This window comes from Mirounga angustirostris, unplaced genomic scaffold, assembly GCF_029215605.1.
Source record: "Mirounga angustirostris isolate CCGP_5_RB_7025 unplaced genomic scaffold, mMirAng1.0.hap1 SCAF_16, whole genome shotgun sequence".
NCBI classification, from domain to species: domain Eukaryota; kingdom Metazoa; phylum Chordata; class Mammalia; order Carnivora; family Phocidae; genus Mirounga; species Mirounga angustirostris.
Genome location: NW_026991724.1, coordinates 4,291,794 through 4,314,014, shown reverse-complemented (window position 1 = coordinate 4,314,014; position 22,221 = coordinate 4,291,794). Strand labels below are relative to the sequence as shown.

The window sequence follows — 22,221 nt, the reverse complement described above, 5'->3', positions numbered from 1 at the left end:
CACCCCCCACCCCCCACCTGTCGCGGTGTTTTTAATTTATTATTTAATGATGCGCTCCCTGGGGCACAGGATGCTCTCGGACAAGTCGGTGGAGAGCAAGAGTGATCACCGGGGAGGGCCAGCGAGCCGGTGGCTGCAGCGTGGGCCGGGAGGCAGGGAGGTGCCGGCAGGCAGGGCCACCAAGCCCCCCACCCGTGCTCTGCTGTCCCCATCGCATTTCACTTACGAAACACAAACGCAAAGATAAAATCATCAAGACTTTCAAGATAGCTGCCACAGAGCATTAAATCCCACCGGGAATGAAACCCCAGCAGGGGGCCAAACACCTACCGTGACACCAGCCCTGACTGTGGCCGTGCTTTCGCTTTATCTGTCCACCCCCCCCCCCCGATTCTTTGATTCCAGAAAGTCATTCATTGGATAAACAGCTCCTGACCCTGTGGCAATATCTAGTACAGCTGGACTCAGATGCACACGAGCCATTCCACTCCTCGGTACACACACAGCAGGACGGGTACACGTGTAAGAACTTGTACTGGAATGTTCTCAGCAGCACGACTCACCCTGGAAATGACCCCAATGCCCATCAACGATAGAATGGTGAGAAAAAAAAATGCGGTCTATCCATAGGACAGAAAACCACCCAGCACAAAGGAGGGCTTACAAGTGCACAGGGCAACAGGGCTGGGTCCCACGAATGTCACGCCGCGTCAGGGGAACCGGACACAAAAGAGCACGCGGTGTGCGTGTGTGTGCGCGTGCATGTGTGTGCTTGGCACACAAAACAGGACAATGAATCCACACTTTTAGAAGTCAGGATAATGCTTACCGTTGCAGGGGGCCTCAGGGAGGCACGAGGTGGGGCTGGTAACGTGGCGCTCAATGCCAACAACGTGATCCGCGCTGCTCTGTGTATATTCTATCAACAGAAAGTAAAAGTAAAATGTAGCAGCCTTTCCCAGAGGGGATGACTTAGGGGGTCAAGGAGCTGACTCAGGGCAGCCCCCCAAGTCCTAGCTTTCCTTTGTCTCCTGTTTGGCTCCTCACACTAGATGCGATTTCACAACACTCACAACACCTCTTAGGGTGCAATAATGGTGAGAGAGAGCCAGCGGGCTCAATACCATGAAGTACAGTGTCTGGGCATCCTCTTGGTTTGATTCATGGCCCCCCGCAGAGGTTCAGCCAACATTAGATGAGCACCTACTATGTGCCAGGTCCTGCGGACACAAGGATAAGGACATCTCTGTCCTCGAAGAGCTCAGGGTCTGGTGACAGTCAGAGGGATGACTCTTCCTGTAGAGTTGAGTGTGTTAGGTGCTCCCCAGGGGGACTCGGGAAGATGGGAAGGCTGGCACGGTTCTAGGGGCCAGTGGGGAACGCGGTGGGGAGTACCCCAGCAGCTCTGATCCGTTAGGCCTCAATCTGTGATGGGATCAAGAGCCATGATGAGCCAAAACCAGGGGTCCTGTTGCTCTACTTCTTTCTGACTTATGGCATGGAAAGAGTCACATGAGAGCAAAGTTTAGCTCCAAGAGTGCTCGTTGCAGCATTGGATAAATAGTGAAAACATCAGAAATAACCTGTGTTTCTGACAATGGAAGATTGGTCCAAAGAGGGACAGAAAAGCAAAATGAGGGAATGTTGTGCGGTCACTGGAGTAAAGCTGGGGAGGACCTCGGAGTGGCCCAGGGACCGTGGACAAGCAGAGACTACCCTGCACATGCCAGGTACCTAGACTACCTAGCACAATGAGCTAGCCTACCAGGTCCAAGGCCACAGACAGAAGACACGAGCCCTCTGGGTCAGAGGAAGGGTTCATGACTCACAGCCCCACAGCAACCCGAGCTTCAGGTCTGCATCTGTCCCCTTCGCCCCAGGCCCCTGGGGGGCGATGAGAAGCGGCCGAGCATGCTCCTCCCCACAGAGGAACCCTGAGCTCAGGAAACCCAAGCCTCTTCTGCTGCAGGAAGCCTGCCTGACCTCTGTCCTGGAGTGAGACTCTGTGTCGTGGTGGGCAGAAAACCACACTGCCTTTGGCTATAGGAGGAAGACGCTACATCTAACAAGGCCCTTTGCTACACAAACATCCTTAAAAAGAGAGTCGGTGCTTCTGCTTGCCAGACATCCAGACACCTGAGAGCACCACAGAGAACTATGCCCCAAAAATGACACAGAGAAACTGGGGGGGTCGCCGAGAAATGGTTTACAAAACCACCCCCTTGTCACGCATGACCTTGAGTTCTGGGGATACACACATGCATATTATAGAAGCACAAAGCCTTGCACAACCTCTGAGGCAGGTGCGATGTATTATCCCCATTTCCCAGATGAAGCTAAGTGAGGCCTGGAGAGGTCACGCCGTGGGCAATCAGCACAGCTGGATTCTGAATCCAAGCGGCGTGGCCACAGACTTCATGGCCTTAAAACCACTTTCTGGGGCGCCTGGGTGGCTCAGTCGGTGAAGCGTCTGCCTTCGGCTCAGGTCATGATCCCAGGGTCCTGGACTGAGCCCGGAATCGGGCTCCCTGCTCAGCGGGGAGTCTGCTTCTCCTTCTGCCCCTCCCCCTGCTTGTGCTCTCGCTCTCAAATAAATAAAATCTTAAAAAAAAAAAAACAAGAGAACACCACTTTCCTCTATGCCTTATTATTACAGGACAAAAAGCTCCCTCTCCCCGAAAAATCAAATGAAGCTAAAACCACTTGTAGCTGGATAGGAAGACCATGTAATAACATGCAAACGCTCAGGATTCAGTCAAAAAGGCAGGCTAATTTACGTACAGCGGTACCGCAAATCTATAAGAAACGCGTACACACACGGAGGGCAGCGCTAACACGATCTACAAGGCTACCGAGGTGCTCGCTCTCAGGCACCGAACTCCCCAAGATGTGTTTTTCTGTGCTCTGTTTTCTGAATGTTCTACAATAGTTACAATTCTTGTATAATGAAAAAAGTTACACACATTTAAGATGATAAAGCACAAATGAGGCTGATTGGAAGCTATGAGGGATAAGGGAGGTCAAGTCCAACCCAGTCCAGACAGGATTCACCACTTGGCTGAATCCTGGTGTATTTATTAATTCATTAAGCTTTTATTATTTTTTTAAAGATTTACTCATTTGCGAGAGAGAGCGAATGCACACGTGCACAAGTCGGGGGAGGGGTGGAGGGAGAGAATCTCAAGCAGGCTCCCCACCGAGCGCAGAGCCCTATACAGGGCTCGATCCCAGGACCCCCAGATCATGACCTGAACCAAAAACAAGAGTCAGACGTTTAAAAACCGACTGAGCCACCCAGGTGCCCCTTAAGATTTTACTTTTAAGTAATTTCTATACCCAACATGGGGCTCGAACGCACAGCCCTAAGATCAAGAGTCACATGCTCTACTAAGCCAGCCAGGCACCCCAACTGAATCCTTGTTTAAACAGATATTCAGGGCGCCTGGGTGGCTCAGTTGGTTAAGCGACTGCCTTCGGCTCAGGTCATGATCCTGGAGTCCCGGGATCGAGTCCCGCATTGGGCTCCCTGCTCAGCGGGGGGTCTGCTTCTCCCTCTGACCCTCTTCCCTCTCGTGCTCTCTCTCATTCTCTCTCAAATAAATAAATAAAATCTTTAAAAACAAAACAAAACAGATATTCATTGCTTTCTGTCACTGGAAAATAAGGAGATTTCAGATAAAATCCATGTTTCTCGGAATGCTTGCCTTGCTCTGACCCAGGAATCCCACCGCTGGGGTAGATTCGGTAGCAATGTGCATACGTGCCCCACAAAAGGTGTGGGCTAGAATCCTCAGGGCAGCCCTACCCATTCCAGCCCCCACCCCAAGGGACCACCCAACACCCATCGAGGTAGAAAGACTGAACATACGCGGTGTATTCACACCATGAACTACAGTACAGAAGCTGACCGTGAATGATTTACAACTACGCCCACAACCTGTATGAGTTTCAGCTAGAATGCGGGGGTGGGGGCAAGAAACCAGACGCCAGAGTACACCCTGCGTGCAAGGTGTCAGCCTAAGTGTCAAAGCCACCGTGGGTGCTAGAGGTCAGGACCTGGGGGGGGCAGTGGGGGTTGGGGCGACAGTGATGGCAGGGGGTGGGGATAAGGTGCACTTGAACACCTTTTTTGGGCATGAATGTTGTACTTTAAAAACCTCAAAATGACAAAAGCCAGTATGATAAAAAAAATCTTAACATTTAAAAAAAAATCCAAAGTTGTGGTTTCTTTCAAAAAATCCGATGTTCTAGAAACCCGAACGCTCGTTTGTTCTCAGTGGTAAGGGGAGGCTGGCTGTGCCCCGGCCCCCAGAGCTCACTTAGCCCAAGCACCACCTCCCTGGCACTGGGGCTCTGAGAGAGGATGCGGTTTGCCTGAGGCCCCACACAGCCACGTGGGGGACAGAGCAGTGGCTGAAACCCAATTTCAGGGCCCTCAGGCCATCTTCCCATGCAGGTTAATGTCATTTGGGCTGGAGGGAGGAAATGTCACCTTCAAGCTGACGCTGAAGTCTTTCTACGACCACAGCGACGGGGACCAGCTGGCCCTTCCCCTCTGGGGGCTAATTCCGTACACGGCCAGGGACAGGGCATTGTTTCAAGTCGTACTGCTCTCAATTTTTCTCTCCTTTTTAAAGCAACTGGGACCCACTGGGAAAGGAGTACTGGCCCCCAGGGTGAGTTCTAAGCAGAAAGGTGACGGCAGCCGAGAGCAGAAGCCCTGGGTACCCTTCCCAAGATCCAGGAGACCTGGGGACATTCATGCAGGCCAGTGAATCACAGCAACACAGAAATGGAAAATCTGGGGTTCAGCTCCCTCCACAACCTGGGCCCTCTTACTGCAACCAGTTTCCCAGGGGTGACTTCTGGGAGCAAAGCTGATGCCTGCAATCCCACCACGGAAGTTTCCATCCCTGCGGCCTTTGCTCTTCCTCCGAAGGGCCCTGCTTTGCTACTACCGGTCCTTGGCACCTCGCTGTGGAAACCTTGCTGACGGCAGGTTTTCTAAGGTGGGAGGAAGAGCCCTCATAGACGGCTAGACACCTGAGATCTGAAGGTCGGGGTCGGGGAAGAACAGGACAGTGGGGAGCAGGGAAGGCTCTAGTCCCCTCCACGAACGCGTGTTACGCACTTTCTGTGCTCGGGTGCAGTCCTTGCCCTCCGGAGATGGACAATGAACCAGGATGGAGTGGCGCATAAATGTCCTGGGCACGCAGAAGAGAGAGCAAGCTACCCAGATGCGAAGAGGGTTCAAGTCGCTTCCTCTGGCCAAGCCTCAGTTTCCTTATCTGCACAGTGTGGGTGACAGGAGTGCCTGCAGAGGAGGATGGTCATGGAGATGGGAGAAGAAAATCAGATAAAGCACTAAGCATAGTGCCTGCCATGCAGAAGGTGCTCAATAAATGCCAGGGGGGAGGGGGTCTCACCGTTGCCCATGGGGCTGGCCCCGGCCTGGTCGTTCTCAGCCAGTCTCACAGCTGAGTGTCATTGGCCCAGACACTGGCAAGCTGCTTCGCCCTCCCTCCCTGGGGAACTCGGTTCCCCAGCCCCGAGCTCTAGGAGGGCAGGACCTTGCTGCTTACCTCCCCGGTGGGTCCCCAGCACTGATAAGGCCTGCACTGGTGACTGAACACATGCATCTTTGAAGTCCAGCTCAAAGGGCGCCTCCCCTCTGGAGCCTCTGCCTGCCCCTCCATGGGCTCTGGTAGCCCCTGTGTCCCTCGTGAGCACGTCAAGGGCAGGAGCAGGGTTTTCTCCTCCACCCAGCACCCGGTACTGAGTGTGGGCTCAGTCGGAACCTGCCAGAAGGAATCGATAATGGAATACTACTCAGCCATCAAAAAGAATGAAATCTTGCCATTTGCAACAACGTGGATGGAGCTAGAGGGTATCAAGCAAAGCCAAATAAGTCAATCCGAGAAAAAGAATGATCATATGATCTCACTCATATGTGGAATTTAAGAAACAAAAGAGAGGAGCATAGGGGGAGGGAGGGAAAAATAAAACAAGATGAAATCAGAGAGGGAGACAAACCATTAGAGACTCTTAAGCATAGGAAACAAACTGAAGGTTGCTGGAGGGGAGGGAGTGGGGGAAGGGGTAACGGGAAGATGGGCATTAACATATGATGGAACGAGCACTGGGTGTTATACAAGACTGATGAGTCACAGACCTATATCTCTGAAACCAATAATACATTATATGTTAATTAATTGAATTAAAAAAAAAATACACAGGTGGACCGAGCAAAGACTGGGAGAGCAGGTGGTGGGAGTGAACGAGGAGGTAAAGGATCTGCTGACAGATCCAAACGCCGAGCCTCCTGTGGCCACAGGGGAGGCCTTGCTTCCTGGTTCCTCCCTGCCCCTCCCCCCAACCAGAAAAAACAAGGGGGTCCTCCGTGCCTCCTGGCTTTGCGGGGACCATTCCAGCTCAGAGGAGCCATGTGAAGAGCTGGCTGGCCAGGCAAGCTCCATCCTCTCCTGGGTCAGAGCAGGAGGGGATCCCTGAGGACGTGGGCCGGGAGCCTGGTGGCTAAGGGATGGAGCGAGCCGCCTGAGGCGCCCTCCCCCTAACTTCAGGCTGTAGGTGGGGTCCTGGCGAGGGGTCTGCCAACCCATCAGCGAACAGAATTTAAACATGGGTCCAATGTATAGTTGCTACTTCACAAATTCACATAAATGCAGTTATAAGGAATAAAACCTGCTCCTCTCCCATTGCTGTCTTAACTCTGCAGCAACCTTTTGTCCTTGGGCATTTTCTGAATCACCAGATGATAGACAGCATGGGCGGGGGCTCAGTCCTCGAGCCCACCCAGCCTACCTCCTGGTGACCGTGCCTCCAGGTCCCACAGGAGCAGACCTCGGCCACTGGACGTGCACCTTGCAAGTCAGCTGCTCTGGTTGCAGCTGATTGGACCAAGGGTGGTCACCTGACTCAACCTGGGCCAATCAGACGCTTCCTCTTAGCACGTGCCTCCTCCAGGCTGTGTCCTGGATTTGGGGCTCATCAATTTAGCTGCTGAGGGCAGCCATCTGCCTCCTGGATGGGGAGTGAGCAGATTGGCAGTGAAGGAAGACGGAGAAGGGTCTCTGAGGGCCTTCCATCTGGCTCTCACTCCTTCCCGAGGCCCTGCTGCCCTTGGTCAGTGGGAATCCCCCATGCATCTTTCCATGGTCTCCCCTTTCCCCTTCAGCAGGCAAGGTGGGCCCTAACAACGTTAACAACTGCACCACACTTCCCAGGTTGGCATGAAGTAGGTGGCTTGCATTTGAAAGGGTCCAGAACTAATGGTCTAGGCTGCAGGAAACCCCACACTTCTGTAATTCAAAGTGATTGTGTGTTAAAGCAACATCAGAGGAGATCTGACTTCTATGCGTAACAGGAATCTTGAAAAATAGACCAGGAAGGGGCATATTTATCCCTCCTTCTAAAGACAGCGTTTAATAGCCTCCTTTAAAAAGAAAAAAAATCAACCAGGCACTCTCTTTAATTGGGCAGATCTCCCTAACAAAATCATGAGAGCAACATGTTCCTCAGCCCTTCCCATATGTCAAAAGATCTTGTTACTTTTCTCTCTGAGGCGCTTGCCATCAAAAAAGAAACATGCAAAAAAAAAAGAGAGAAACAGATGCTGTAATAGATAGAAAATCTGGAAGGAGTGGCTAGACCGAAGAGGCCACTTGTATTTGGGTTGGGATATGAGGGCCGGGGTCAGAGAGAAGCAGGGAGGGGTGAACCATGGGAGTTCATAGTTTGCTGTGTGGCCTTGGACAAGATTCTCCCGTCTCTGGGCCTTTTTGGTGAAATGAGCTGGACTCCGGTATGCTCAGCTCCCTTCTGTGGGGGCTTTGTAGACCCAGAGAGGGCCATCCTTGCCCGAGGGCTCCCTCCTGGGCACCCACAGATGGCCCTGGACCCCCTCACATGCAATGCAGCCAAGAAAGCAAAAGAGCAAAGGACTAAGAGCTCTGTCCCAGTCCTCCTTGGTGCCTCTTACTAAAGCCGTTACTTCTGACCATTTACCAGGGAAGCTGTCTCCATCATCCCCTGGACGCAAAGCCTTGGACCCACCTAGAGCTTTTTAAATGTGGATTCATTCCAATTAAAATTGGAAAATTTCACATAGGATCCAGGTTTCTGACTCTTCTTGAAATATTGGATGATCTGGCAAAACGGAGGCTCACCCCTAACATGGTAAAGTTCGCTGAGCTAGGTGGTGGCTGTCACTTGGGAGGGAGCACCTGCTCTGCATGACACTGCAGTCTACACAGGAGGGACCACGCATTCTGAACTGCCTGGGACGTGCGTCTTTCAGTTTTAAAACCAGATAGCCCGAAGGCCAAACCTGGGCGGTTGGTGACCCTTGTCCCCACCCAGACCATATGCTCATTTGTGCTCCCTGTCTGGCCCTGGAATTGGAGTTTGGGGGGCCCCCTGTTAATGATATGTTAATGATATGTTAATAATACATTGGTCATACACTGCCCCCCGTTCTTTTGCCACTCTAGCCCCTGACCCTGTTGCATGTGATGCCCCCACCTGCTCTCCACCCCGGACACCCGCTTTGTTCTTGCCTGGTAGCCAAGACCACTCTGCCCACCTGTAAGGGAAGGAAGTGCGGAGGCCCGGTGCTCCTGAGAGCAGCTGTGAGCCGGTCTGAGGGAGCAGAGGGCCGGCAGCGGCTGCCTTGACCTTAGGGGAAAAAGACACACGGGGTGGCCTCCAGGGTCCCCCGTGGGACTGAGTGCCTACTGCTTATGGTGATCACAACCCTCCCATCACAGCTCCTTCCCTCCTGACTCACCTCGACTCTCCTGCTCATGTATCTTGGACCACATTTATCATTTATCCCTCCAATATACATTTATCCCTCCTTCTAAAGACAGCGTTTAATAGCCTCCTTTAAAAAGAAAAAAAATCTTTTTTTTTCTGGTTTAAAAAAAAAAAAGATAAATGTATCTTGGTTCGAAAACCCAAATTAAGCCCACTGCGCAATCGCCAGCACACGGAGCGGCACTCAGAAAAGCCTTTTTGAGCAAATCCGTGAAGCAGCGGGTTTCCCGACGTATGTGAAGTCTTCCTGATGGCTGAGAGGGGCACCCGTGGGCCCAGAGTCAGACCTGGACTCCAGCACGTCTGTGTCACTTGCCAGGGTCCGTTACTGCCCCTCTGAGCCTCAGGTCCCTCATCTGTGAAATGGGAATACCCCTCACTGGCCCCACAGCGTGGTTGGGAGGCCGAGGGGGGCGTTTCCGCTGATGTTACTGGCATCTCCTCTACCCAGACCTGAGGACCCCCCCACCCAGTCTCACATTGAGACTGTCAGCACCACGAGGGGCAGATGCCTGGGGGCTCAGGCCTGTTCTGTCCAGTGCACAAGAGGACGTACCCACCAGACAGAGCCGGTCCTCCTTCCAGGTGAGAAAGGCCTGGCAGACAAGCTGTCTGAAATTGACTCCGTGTGAATATTTTCCACCAACCACTGCAGAAGCAGAGTTCTGATAGAACATCCTGGAATAGTTCCTGGATCTCGGGGAAAGAGCCAGGCAGAGGCAGGCAATCTGTGTTCAATAGCTCAGCGCTGGAGGCCTGAGTTCTCCCTCTCCAGCGAGGGTTAGCTGCTGCGGGGAAACTAGACATCAGAGTGGTGGAGGCACTGTGTGTGTCTCGGTGGCTAGCACCCACCCCAGCCTCCATCACTCTCTATCCTGGCTACACTGGCCCAGTGAAAGCTCCCAGTGCAGAGCCTGCCTTTGTACCACAGGGCCTTTGCATAACCTAGTGGTTTCCTATTTCTCCTTACAAAGTTTGGGAGTCCCTAGGCCTCCTCACTTCTGATACCAACTGCAAGTGTTTGGGGGCCCCCAAGATCACCCTCAGATTTGATAATTTGCTAGAAGGACTCAGAAAAGCCATTATACTCATACCATTACCATTGCCTACAATGAAAAGATACAGACGAAAATCAGCAGAGGGAAGAGGTGCATAGGGCAGAGCATCCCCTCGTCCCCTCTCAAAGGAACTGTGTGGAGAGCACTTATTTCTCCCAGCACTGATAGGCAACAACATGCCGGGACTATTGCCAGACAGAGATGCTCACCGGAGCCTTGATGCCCAGCTTTACTGGGGCTCGGTGATGGGGGGGCATGGCTGACCACCTGCCCGGCTAACCTGAGTCTCCAGCCCCTGCAGAGGTCTCCAGTGGAGACTGTGCACCCCCCCACCATAAATCACATTTTTGCATAAATTATACACAGTGGCCCCAGGCTCCCGAGAAAGACTCTCTTATCAAGCAGGACATTCTGAGGGTGTTAAGGTCACCTCCCAGGACAAAAGCCAATTTGGTCAAGGATAATCCTTTGCACTGTTCTCACAAATAACCACACACACAGTGGATTAACATTTACCCTGGAGTCTGAAGTTTGAAAAGAATCTTATGGGGCTAAAATTAAGGTGTCTGCAGGGCTGGTTCCTTCAGAGGCTCCAGGGGAGAAGCCACCCCCACCTTTCTGACTCCTAGAGGTACCAACATTCCTCGGCATTCCTCCGCTCACGGCCACATCCCTCCATCCCTACAGCTCCCCCCTCCAAAGCCACATATCCCTCTGCCTCCCTGTTACAAGGACCCTTGTGGGTACACTAGGTCCCACCTGGAGAATGGGGGACTAGGAGAATGGGTTACACTAGGTCCCACCCGGACATGGGGATGTCAAGAGTCTCACTCACACCCACAGAGTCCCTTTGGGCAGAGCAAATAACATTCACAGTGTCAGGGATCAGGCCTGGACGTCTCAGGGGCCATTATTCAGCTGACCACAGTTCTCCCCCAAATGCCCCCGTCTTTCCCGGAGGACGGTTCCTCAGCCTTGCGATTGCAGCCTAACCTTTATCCTCCACGGGGGGCTTTTCAGAAATTTGAGGTCAGGGTGTGGAGTTGGAGGATTTCCCTGTAATTTCTCTCTTGTCAGTTTCCCCGAGCCGCAGTCAGCAGGCTGGCCCTACAATGTGATGTGATGTCAGCAATTTAGCCCAGCACATCTGAGGGGTGCAATCAACCCTGGTTCTGGGCCTGCCTTCACTCCCCCCACTCCAACCCTGCAGCTGGAGCTTTGTAAACCAGCAGAGCTGGATGGCCCAGTGAGCCCATGCATCTCACAGACCTCCTCATCCAAGGCCACCCTGACAGATTTTCTCATTTCCAGGCACGACCTAGGGTGGATTTCTCAATCTCCTTGTTTTCTATTTACCTATCAATAAGATCTTGAAGGCATGTGCATAGATCCAAATTTGAGGATGAATTTGAGCTGGCATCATTGTTTAAAAGTCAAAGCCAGAATGTGCAACTCGGACATCTAAAAATAAATACGCTGATCTCCCCGAGTCCCCTGCTTGTGGCCACCAGCCCCAGCCCCCCTACCGGTATGAACCTCTACACTGCGAAGTGCTTTGGAATCTTTTCTCCAAAGGAGGGCATACCCTTCCCGTGTAAGTAAACCCAGGGAAGCCCATCTGAGCTGACTCTGTTGTCTGCAACACAGCAATAAGTACTGTTTCTTAGTTCATATTTTTAAAAATCAACCTCCAGCAGCTTGTCTCTTCTTAGCTTTGGGAAAAATGCATGACATTTGGGTTTTGACAAGCCGTGTAGCTGAGCGATGAACAAGGCAGACAGTGCATTCAGAATGTCTAGGTTGACAGCCTGGGTCCGATACACCTGCGCGATTTGGGGCGAGTTACTTACACTTCCCGGATCTCCGTGTCCACATCTGTAGAATGGGACCGAACCATCACAGCAGCTACTGCCCAGGGCGGTTGGAAGGATTAAACGAGTTAATCCCTGTAAAGAGCTTAGAATAGCTCTGGGCACGCAGAGGTGGGCTGGCCAAGGTGTTTCCAGCTGCCTGTGAGGGAAGCCCTGATGTTTGCTGATGCCCAGTGTCCCTGGTGCAAATACCTCCATCACGGCTGGTTGCAAGCTACAATGTGAGGTCACCAAACGTGGAGTTGGGAGGGGGTGAGCGCCGCTGGATCGTGTAAACCGGTTCTAGCCGGCTCCAGCACACCACTAAGTGCAGAGGCCCCCGGGGAGTGTTCGTTAGTCCGGGGTGTCAAGTGCGGTCCCAGACCACCTGAGGCCTTGTTAGCAATGTAGATCCTCGGGGCCCCCTGGGTCAGAAATGCTGGGGGTGGGCCCAGCCATCTGCATTGTAACACGCCCTGCAGGTGGTTCTGCGCATGCTCAGGTGTCAGACGTGCTGAGCGAAGTGTGAGCCTCGGTCTGTGTGTGTTTTAATACATTCCAGTGACTATGTAGCAATTAACATAACAATTGTTCCTCCTTGTGCTCTGACGTCACTGCCCCAAGTCGCCAGTCTCATATCCATCACGTTCAGGAAGACTGACCTCATCCCAAGGGGACACTGAGTGCCAGAGAAGCGAAGGGACAACCTCAGGGCCACACAGCGTGAGCTGGGCAGATGGGCTGGCCGTCCCCTTCGTGCGGCCCTCAGTCGGCAGATGGAGTCGTGGGGCCTCCTCCCTGGGCCAGCCGGGGCCCCAGGGGAAGGGACCGTCAGGTCATCCCAGGGTGGAAATCAGAAACCCTGAAACAGGAGCCCAGAAGCAGCGTTTCAGAGGGGAACCCCAGGGCACCGTGAAAGTGGCCTCTGGAGTGAGCCGTTCCTTTTTCAACGGAAAGGGCGCATCATAAATAATTAAATAGCTATCCTGTCCTGTCTTTACAATGGGTTCCCCGGGGTTCCCAGAGCATTTGCGGATGTGGAGATGTGGATCATCACTGCCAGGGGTCCCCAAGATCAGGTCCTCACCACCAGGGGTGCCCAAGGTCGGGTCCTCACCTCTAAGGGTCCCGAGGGGGCAACACTTATCCCAAGTAGCATCTGTACCTTCTTCCTCCTGAAGTCCAGGTTTCACCACTCGGCTTTGGGATCCCAGGCAAATAGCTTCTGAGCCTCCATATTTTCCAATCCCGCCGCCCTCACAGATGAGCACGGTGTATGCTTGTCACAAACATCGCAGGCCCTCGGTTAAAATGGTAGCCACTCTTGCATGGGAAGCGTTCTCGCTCCCCTTCCCCAACCCCCCCCCAAGTTTCCCATGTCAGCATGGAGGTTTGGCGGCCCCCCGGGCTGCATGGGAGGCCCCGAGCTAGCGCTTTCCCACACAGAAATGAAGCCTGAGAGCCTAAGTTAATGTGACTGCAGACTTTCGGGCCTAATGGCCATTGTCAAGAAGAGCCTTTTAGAAAAACTTTCAAGCCCGAGCCAGGTTTTAAGGCCCCTGTGGGCTTGTTAAAGCCAGCATTTTCCCCCACAGCCAGGCAGCCCCAGGGAGGGCAGCCCACACAGCGCCCCCCCCAGAACTCTCCAGCACTCCCCTGGGGCGGGTGGACCCCTCCCTGCTCCCTGACAGCTGTCGTGCGTGCCCCCAGCCTGCTCCCAAAGGCCTGGTCGGGTGGGTGGGGGTTTTCTCTCCCTCTTTCAGCCCAGGAACAGCCCCAGCCCCCAAGGCCAACTCAGCACAATGCACCAGGCTGGGGAGGTCAGAGCCCTCCCACAGCATCTGCTCCTGGTGAGCATAAATCCGGCGAATCCTGGGGGGGAGGGGGGCATCTCCATGTCACGCGGGGTGGGGGTGCTGGGCCCAAAGGAGGCCTCGAGATGCTCCTTGGGGAAAGCAACACACACAGGCTTGCTTTTCCTTAGATGCTCTGTAGCGCTATGGTAACAGCCAGTGACACAGGCAGCCGGAGAGAATGTTCTAGAATCTCTAAAGAGCCTGGCAGGAGCGAGCTGGGCCTGGAGACCGAGCTGGGGGTGTCTGTCCGGGGCATTCCCACACCTCTTGCTCCCTTGGCAAAGGAGCCAGCCTGTGGGGCAAAGGGCTCCCTGCCCCCCACCGCCCCCCGCCGCTCCACGCTGTCCAGAACAACTAGAATGTGCTTTCTGGAAAAGATGCTGGTGCCTCTTCCTTAAATATCCAAATCTGGGGCCTCTTTTGAAAATCAAAAGGTCTGAGAACACAGGACCACCACCATGTGGGGCGAGAGCTGCCCTCTGAAGCAGGGCACGACCTCTTCCCTGGCCACCGTCCCCACCTCTCCGTGCTGTCCCCTTGGCACTCAGCCTCCTTCCCTGCCCCCTGCCCCTGCCCAGAGAGGGCACAGGAGGGCCAGATGAGATGCAGGCGGCTCTCCCAGTTAGGAGCCACAGACCGCGGAACGAGGAAGGCAGGGAGGGCTCGGAGGGTCAGGGATGTGCTCATCTGCTGTTTGTTGAGCCCCTCACACAAGTCGGAGCTTGAGGAGCAGACAGCCTGTGATTCTGTCCACGTGCATATCCTGCCTCAGAGCAGTTGAAATAAATACCCGTTTGCATATCCGACCTGCAAAAAGCAAAAAGATTCATAAGAGTGAGAAAGCAGAGTTGGCTGCCTTGCACTGGGGGGTGGGGGGGCACTGGGGGTAGAGAGAGGCTGCTTAATGGGTAGGAGGTGTTCTTTTGGGGTGATGGAAATTTCTGGAACTAGACAGTGCTGGTCGTTGCATACTGTTGTGAATGTATGTAATGCCACTGAATTGTTCACTTTAAAATGGTTAAAATGGTAGATTTTATGTTATGTGTATTTTACCTCAATAAAAGAAAAAAGGCATCCTCTCCAGGGCTGGGGGGGTGTGGGGAAAGGGGGGCGTGCCGACAAGCACAGGGCTTCCCCAGGGTGCGCTTCCTCGTGGCTTTATAACTGAGATCCTCATCTTCTTGCTGCCCATAGGCCAGGAGCCTCTCTCAGCCACCCGCCCCCCAGCAATGGAACATCTCCCTCACACCAAACCCTCTCACACTTTGAATGTCCCCGCCAGGGAGGCCCTATCCCTTTCAGGTCAGGCCCATCGAGGATAAGGTCCCTTCCTTAAAATCATTATGTGAAACAGGCCCCAAGCCCGCGAGTGAGACCCCTTCCTATTGGTCATTCCTCCCCACTCAAGGGCAAGGGATACCCCAGTGGATCACTGGGGGTCGTCAGAGAATTCTGCCTGCCACCGTGTCCATCGATGGGGGACTTCTTCAGTCAACTAGGATACCTCCATGATCTCGAACACAAAGAATTTAAATAAAAGGAGATCATCTACGCAAGCTGTTGACAAACATTTCCCGTGAGGCATCAAGGGAAAAGAGCACATTGCAGAACTAGACATATATATATATAAATAAAATTTCACAGATGTGTACCATTTCACTTACACATAATTTCATTTTATCAAGAAAATTATATCTAGGCATGCCCGTGTGTTTGTGTTTGCGTGTGCATGGGCGCACAAAGTCTGGAAGAATACAGGTGTTGAGCTGCAGACCATTCATAGTCTGGTCTATATCCTTCCAGACTTTTTTCTTAATTTATATACTTCTGAACTACTAGAATTCATTCCATGGGATATCTGTTACTTTTGTAGTTAAAAAAGATTAAAGCATTAATAAGAAAAAGCTCATGAAGTAGTCACTAGTTTAATTTCCACATTTTTAAGGCACGTAAAGGAAAACTGGTCCACCCCCACAGGCCCTTTGATGTGATGACCCTGGGCATCCTTTTCAAGCCAGGCTCTTTCTTTTTAGCTTTGAAATACTCCTTTAGTGACTCTTGAACTTATTCATTGCTAAGTGAGAGATTCCAGCAATCAGTGTGGTGAGAACCTGGAACCATTCCCCCGGCACAGTGCTCTTCTCCAGGAGCAGGGACCAAATGCCTCTGCACAGGTGGGCGGCGGGCTGAAGCGGGTTGTCTACACTGGAGGTGAGCAGCAGCCGGAGATCGGAGTCAGGCTGGGAGGCAAGACCAAGCTACTCCTGGAAGGTCAGGGCAGGTGTATGCACACCAGGTGGCCGGCAGGGATGGGGGACCCCGGGAGGTGGCATGAGTCAGGCTCAGGGCAGAAAGTAGAAAAGATTCTAAGTATTTCTGGCAGAAAGCTGGTACAAGGTATCAGGTGCTTACAGGAGCAATGGCCATAGTCAGGACCCCCAGAGGCCGCAGGGCTGACCTGCCCGGGGAGCTGCCACGGGAACTGCCACACTTCGGAGGACTGAGCATCAGAAAGCTGTGGAAGAGACCATCGAGTCAAGGACACACCCTTAAAGCTGCAGCCCGGGGCTGAGAGCCCCCACGGCTGCCCTGCACCTCCCTTGAGACAGGTACCCATAGAGCTGGGAACCCAACACCAGCATCCCGATGACCTTGGGGCCAAGAGGAAACAGGCCAAAGAGACACAGCTCCATGTCCCCCCACCTTCCAAATCTCACGTGAGCACATCTAACTGGCACACCAGAACCCTATGGCAAGAGAGTTTGGGGAATTCATTTTTAACTTTTCAACAAAGTTAGAACCTATGCTGACTCCAGGGATCCTTACCCAGGAGGGGGGACAACATGCCGCAGGAGGTCAAGGATCCAGCCAGGGGCCTGGGAGTCGGGTTCCCAGCCCCAGGGGCAAGAACTTCACCACGGCCCCCAGTTTAGGTTTCTTAGATGACCCCAGGGGTCCTTAAGTATAGTGGTGGGGGTCAGGTTTCTCTGCTTTAGCCTTGGTGTGGCTACAAAGATTAACTCCTGCGAAGCTCACACTCTGATTATTGTTGATCATCCAAGTTGTATTGGCCAATTCTGTATCCGGGGGCTGCCATTATTAACCAAGCTCTGTGCTGAACGTTTCATGCATCACCGTGTATCAGATATTTTACAGCAAACTTAAAGGACAGGGACTGTGCTATTATTTAAAAGGTGATGAAACAGAGGCCCAGAGGAGTCGTGTAACTTGCCTGAGGTCACACAGCAAGTGAATGGCAGAGACAAGATGAGAACCCATTTATTTAACCATATGACATTTAATTAACGATGTGACATTGAGCTACCACAATTCATCTTCAATTTTCTTTTTAAAGGAGAAAACAAATCTGTGCTTCCTAAATGCAGTTTGGCAGACAATTGTTCCAAAATATGGGATGCATGGGGCCATAAACAATAAAAGGAATCCTTTGTCAGGGAGGAGCCAGAATCTACAGAACTAAATGATCCCTGGGGCTCCCTTTCAGAGCTAACATTCTGTTCTGAAAGCAAGCCTGCTTCCCCTATTACACAGCAGCTGGAACCTTCGCTGAAAGTGACTACCCACGGGGTCGGGGAGGTGGGGGGGTGCTGCTTCTTGGAGGATACTCTGCGAGCGCTCTTGAGGCAACCTGCAATATGGTCCCAGGGTTGCCATAGCAACTCCCCATCTGGGCTATTTCAATGAAATATAGGAAGCATCTTCTGCTTCCAGCCTGGTGTGGCTTTGAAGAGGGATTCCTTCATTCATTCAACAAATATTTAAAAGTGGCATCCTGGGGTGGCAAACTCGGATGCTTACAGGAATCAGACTGTTAACATCGAGGAGTTTTTGTAAAAGGGTAGCAGGGGATTAACCAAACACCGGGGGCTGTAGGGCCCTGGAAAGTGCACCGCCCCCCAATCCGTATGGGCACTCATCTCAGTCCCAGCCCCTCCCAGCCCAGCAAGAATGTGATCCCAGTGTTACAGATCTTCTTTGGATTTGTCAAGAACAGTCAAGAGCTGGGTTTTTAGGTGAAATCTTTCCATTTTTAGACATTGATGGCCAATTCAAAATTTGGGGTGGGGCTTCTGAGTACCGTTGTGCAGGTCGTGCACTGCTCTGGGGTCACCCGTCTTGTGTAAATTCAAGGGAACAGCGCTCTCTTCAGTTGTGCATTGGCAAACTGTGCAGTCCAACTGTGACAGAGGGGCCAGATCTGGCTGGTGGGTCACCAGCTTGCCAATCCCAACTCGAAATATCCAGCCATAGATGTTTGACTAAACTAATGATTGTACTACCATCCAGGAGAAGATAAACACCACGACTCTAGCAGTTTTCACGGATGTGAAAAAGCCCTCACCATATATTAGCAGGTGGAAAGAGTGGGTTACAAAAACATCAACAGAGTATAATCTCAGTTTTTTAAAATAAAATGTATATTCTCAGTTAAAGTGAAAGACTATACCCCTAAATGTGACAACAGTTACAACAACCACCTCTGGGAGGTGGAAGATCAGATCATTTTGATCTTTGTCTTTTTTTTTTTTTTAAGATTTTATTTATTTATTTGACAGAGAGAGCAAGAGAGCACAAGCAGGGGGAATAGCAGAGGGAAAAGGAGAAGCAGGCTCCCCACTGAGCAGGGACCCCCGTTACGGGGCTCCATCCCAGGACTCTAAGATCACAACACAAGCTGAAGGCAGATGCTCAACCATCTGAGCCACCCAGGCGGCCCTGATCTTTGTCTTCTTAATCTCTGTTCTCTAAATGTCTTGATGATGGCAAGTAATACTTAACAAAATGGAAAATGTTTTATTTCAAAAATTCTTCTGAAATGCAATCAAAGTTTCTTTTTATGGTCAAAAATAGTGGTCCCCAAACCCAAACGTGCATCCACATTGCCCTGAGTGTTTGGATGCAGACTTCCTGCCCACCCCCCGTCCGTGACTCCACCGCCCAGGGACCAGGCTCGTGGAATTTGCCTTCACCATACTTCCAGGTGACGCTAATGCAGTCCCGGACCCTACACATTATGAACCACCAGGAAAAGCCATCATTAGGTTCTACCTCAGCGAAGACTTTCTCATTAGAGTAGCTAAGAATCACTTGGCAAACTTGCTAAAAATACAGGTTCTAGGGACGCCTGTGTGGCTCAGTCTGTTAAGCGTCTGCCTTCAGCTCAGGTCATGATCCCAGGGTCCCGGGATCGAGTCCCGCATCGGGCTCCCTGCTCAATGGGGAGTCTGCTTCTCCCTCTCCCACTCCACCTGCTTGTGCTCGCTCTCTCTCAAATAAACAAATAAAATCTTTTAAAAAAAAATACAGGTTCTAGGATAATCCCCCAAATCATGGCCCACTGGGTGGGTGAGTGGGGTGCGGGAATTTTATCTGCATTTTAGCAAATATGCCGGATGGTTTTGCCATGGCCTGTCTGGGGACACCCTTTGAGGTACAAGCCCTTTTAGGTGGCACCCATTTGCTGAGTAGTCACTGGGCTCCGACTGTACGCCAGGCACCATGCCAGGAGCCGGCAGACCCGGACAGCTGCAGAAACAAGCCTCTGCCTTCTGGAAGTGACACGGGGCAGAGCCAGAAGCAGCAAGCACCCCCAGAGTTGGGTGAGGCAGCCTGGCAGAGGGTGCTGGGAGCCTCTGGAGACATTCTTCCTCTCGATCTTTCAGACCAACAGCGTGGGTCTCAACAGCAACCAGCCTCCTTTCAGTTGGTGTTTGGATCTTCAAACTCAAAACTCACGCCACTGGGCAGCAATCCGCCTGCTTGGCTCCTGGTTAGACCTCCGTAAACGGGCTTCTCACTTTGTCCCTTCGCTTCCCGGGACTCTGCCGTCAGTTCTATTTCAGCTAAAGTCACCTGTTCCAGGTGAGAAGTCTGATGTGTCCTCCCTGCCTTGCTGGGTGCGCTCTGTGAATTGTTTCAAAATCTGTCTCAACATCTGTATTCCAAACAGACAGGAAAATAGAAAAAACTAATCTAACGAATCCCCACCCGCCCATAACACAGATGCCTACTTTTATCGTATTTTCTTCAACTCTTTTAAAAATAAATGAAAGCAAAGACATGCAGCTAAAGTCTCACTCCGACGCCGCCTCCCTCCCTGGGACTCAGCACCCCTTCTCCCAGCACTCGAGGTACTTTGCTTGTATGTATATATTCACAACCGATATATCGTCTCATTGAAAATTTAGCTCCGGTGTAATCATTCCGCAGCCTTATCATTTCGCAAATTGCCTTTTACACCCACCTTGATGCTTTGGGATTTATGGGCATAATCCCATTATGTCTTGCCTGTGCATGCCACCACGGCTTGGCAGATCCTCAGCAGTGACCTCACACTCGGGAACTGCTGGGATAAGCCAACCCAAGAACATGTCGAGATCTGCCCTAGCTCTCTTGAATTGACAAAATAACCCATGGCCGAGTTAGCTCTCCGTTCAAAGGGGCCTCTTTTCTCCCATATCCCCCAGCTGCAGGGCAGCACCTCTCCCCCCGCCCCCAGACCAGGGATGGAGCTCCCTGCTCCAGGTCCCAGCCAGCCTCCTCCCAAGGCTCCTAGTCTGCAAGTCTCCGCAGAATGACTGGTAGGGCTCTTGGCCTCAGGGCATATGTTCTGCCCCTGCCCCTTCTGCCCCACCCAGAGGGACCCAAGGTCCCCCACCTGCCCCAGCCCTGGGGTGCACTCCAGTCTCTCTAGTGGTATCTTAAGGCCCCTCCAGAGACAATTAAAAGGGAGGAGCATAGGGGATGGTTGGAAGCCCCTGGAGGCCAAGGAGCTGGACGGGTGCACCAGATAGGTAGACAGATACATAAGATATGTCCTTGTCCTCCAAGGGCCGACCAGGGACAGAGCCAGAGGTGGGAGGGAGCCAGTTCCCAGATGAGGAAGCCGGGACCCCCCCTCTCCGCCCCTTTGCCCAGTTGGGCGCAGAACAGATCTGACCCAGTGGGAGCAGGTGTGGGTTCTATGTTTGGCTTGGAAAACAGGTGAGGCCCACCTGTTCCAGTTTACCGAACACCGATTGTTGACTGAGCACCTACTATGTGAGAGGCACTGGGGAGACCGTCCCCGCCCTGGAGAGGGTCACGGTTAGTGGGGGATGGGGAGAAGCAAATAATATAAGGAAGTATCCTGGGCTCCTCTAACTCTGACCACCGACGACAGGGAGGCTGAAAACAAGAGAAACGTCTTTTCTTACAGCTCTGGAGGCCAGAGGTCTGAAATCAAGGTGTGGCCCAAGCTCCAGACGCGGGTGGCTCCGGGGACACTGCTGGCTCACCCCCCAGCTGCTGGGGCTTCAGGTGTCCCTCCTCCGATCCCTGCCTCCGTCTTCACCCGGCCTCCTCCTCTGTGCCTCTGTCTCAAGTCTCCCTCTGCTCTCTCTTACAAGGACCACCTGCCATTGCATTCAGGGCCCATCCAAAATCCAGGATGATCTCATCTGAAGATCCTTTAACTTAATTTCATCTCAAAGGCCTTATGGCCAAACACGGATGTGTCTTTGGGGACTGCCATTCAGCCCATGACAGAGTGTGGGGGTACCTTCTAGAAGAAGCAGATCAGAGCAGAGACCAGTCGCTGTCTAGAGGGACAGAGTGAAGGAAGGACGACTGGATCAGGGGTCCAGGGAGGGAAGTGCACAGAGTCCTGGTCTGAGAAACCAACAAGGCCTACCTGGCCCCTTGTTCCCCGGAAGCTTAGACTTGACCCCAGGGCCAGGAAGCACTCCTGGGGCGGGGGTGGTGTTAGCAAAGGGCTGATACGGAGCTGCAGTCTGGGGAGCAAAATTCTCTTCTAAGTTTAGGATGAGCTTTTCTGATGGGCAAGGAAAGGCCTGAAATTAAAGCATAATGTTGGAAAGAAATAAGTTCTAAAAATGCCTTTTAGTTTTATGACTTAAGAACTTACACTGAAACATAAAGCGAGTCTTGGAGGTGCCCGGGCTGCTCTGGGCTGGGAGGCACGTGGGTGCTGAGGGCAACAGCAGGTGCCAGGCAGGCTCACACACGAGATTCCTCCAAGTCTTGAGCGAGCACAGGTGTGGCGGGATTCCTCCCCTGACTCTTCGTGGTGTCCTGTGGCCTCTGTCCCGTGAGGTCCTGCGGAGCCAGGTGAGGCCAATCAGTCACTTTCATTGGGCAGAAGGTTGGTGCTCACTCATTCATTCCTGAGTGGCAGACCCGCAGCGGGGGCTAATGAGAAGCTGCTTAGGACGACCTGCGGCACCTGGGTGGCTCAGTCGGTTAAGCGTCCAATGATCTCAGGGTCATGATCTCAGGGTTGTGATCTCAGGGTCGTGAGATCAAGACCTGCATCGCATCGGGCCCTAAGCTGGACTCGGAGCCTGCTTGGGATTCTCTCTCCCTCTCCCTCTGCCCCGCTTGCTCTCGTGCTCTCTCTCTCTCAATAAATAAATCTTTTTTATTTTTTTATTTTTTAAAGATTTTATTTATTTATTCATGAGAGACAGAGAGAGAGAGAGAGAGAGAGGCAGAGGGAGAAGCAGGCTCCCCGCTGAGCAGGGAGCCCGATGCGGGACTCGATCCTAGGACCCTGGGATCATGACCTGAGCCGAAGGCAGACGCTTAACCATCTGAGCCACC

At 52.5% G+C, this 22,221-nt stretch overlaps 1 protein-coding gene and 1 long non-coding RNA gene across 6 annotated transcripts in view; both read right to left on the bottom strand.

The window, feature by feature from the left end:
• The window catches only part of MEAK7 (MTOR associated protein, eak-7 homolog), a 57,104-nt gene extending 51,147 nt beyond the window's left edge, over positions 1 to 5,957 (bottom strand). For 2 of the 5 annotated variants that reach the window (XR_010408196.1, XM_064581192.1), the window contains exons 1-3: positions 5,583 to 5,957; positions 5,132 to 5,314; positions 830 to 919 (exon numbers count right to left, since the gene is read on the bottom strand). Coding sequence is in view for 2 of the 5 variants with exons in the window: in XM_064581192.1 (XP_064437262.1) it covers positions 830 to 919; positions 5,132 to 5,197 (156 nt within the window). In the remaining 3 variants the exon portion in view is untranslated. The remainder of the gene's footprint in view (positions 1 to 829; positions 920 to 5,131; positions 5,315 to 5,582) is intronic. The other 3 variants (XR_010408197.1, XM_064581194.1, XR_010408195.1) reach the window with 2 other exon arrangements.
• Positions 5,958 to 8,906: 2,949 nt separating this feature from the next.
• LOC123855209 (uncharacterized) lies at positions 8,907 to 21,875 on the bottom strand. The gene is made up of 3 exons (XR_006793477.3): positions 21,527 to 21,875; positions 16,012 to 16,114; positions 8,907 to 14,406 (listed from the first exon to the last, which is right to left on the bottom strand). It is a non-coding gene; the product is annotated as an uncharacterized LOC123855209 (long non-coding RNA).
• Between the last annotated feature and the right edge of the window lie 346 nt (positions 21,876 to 22,221).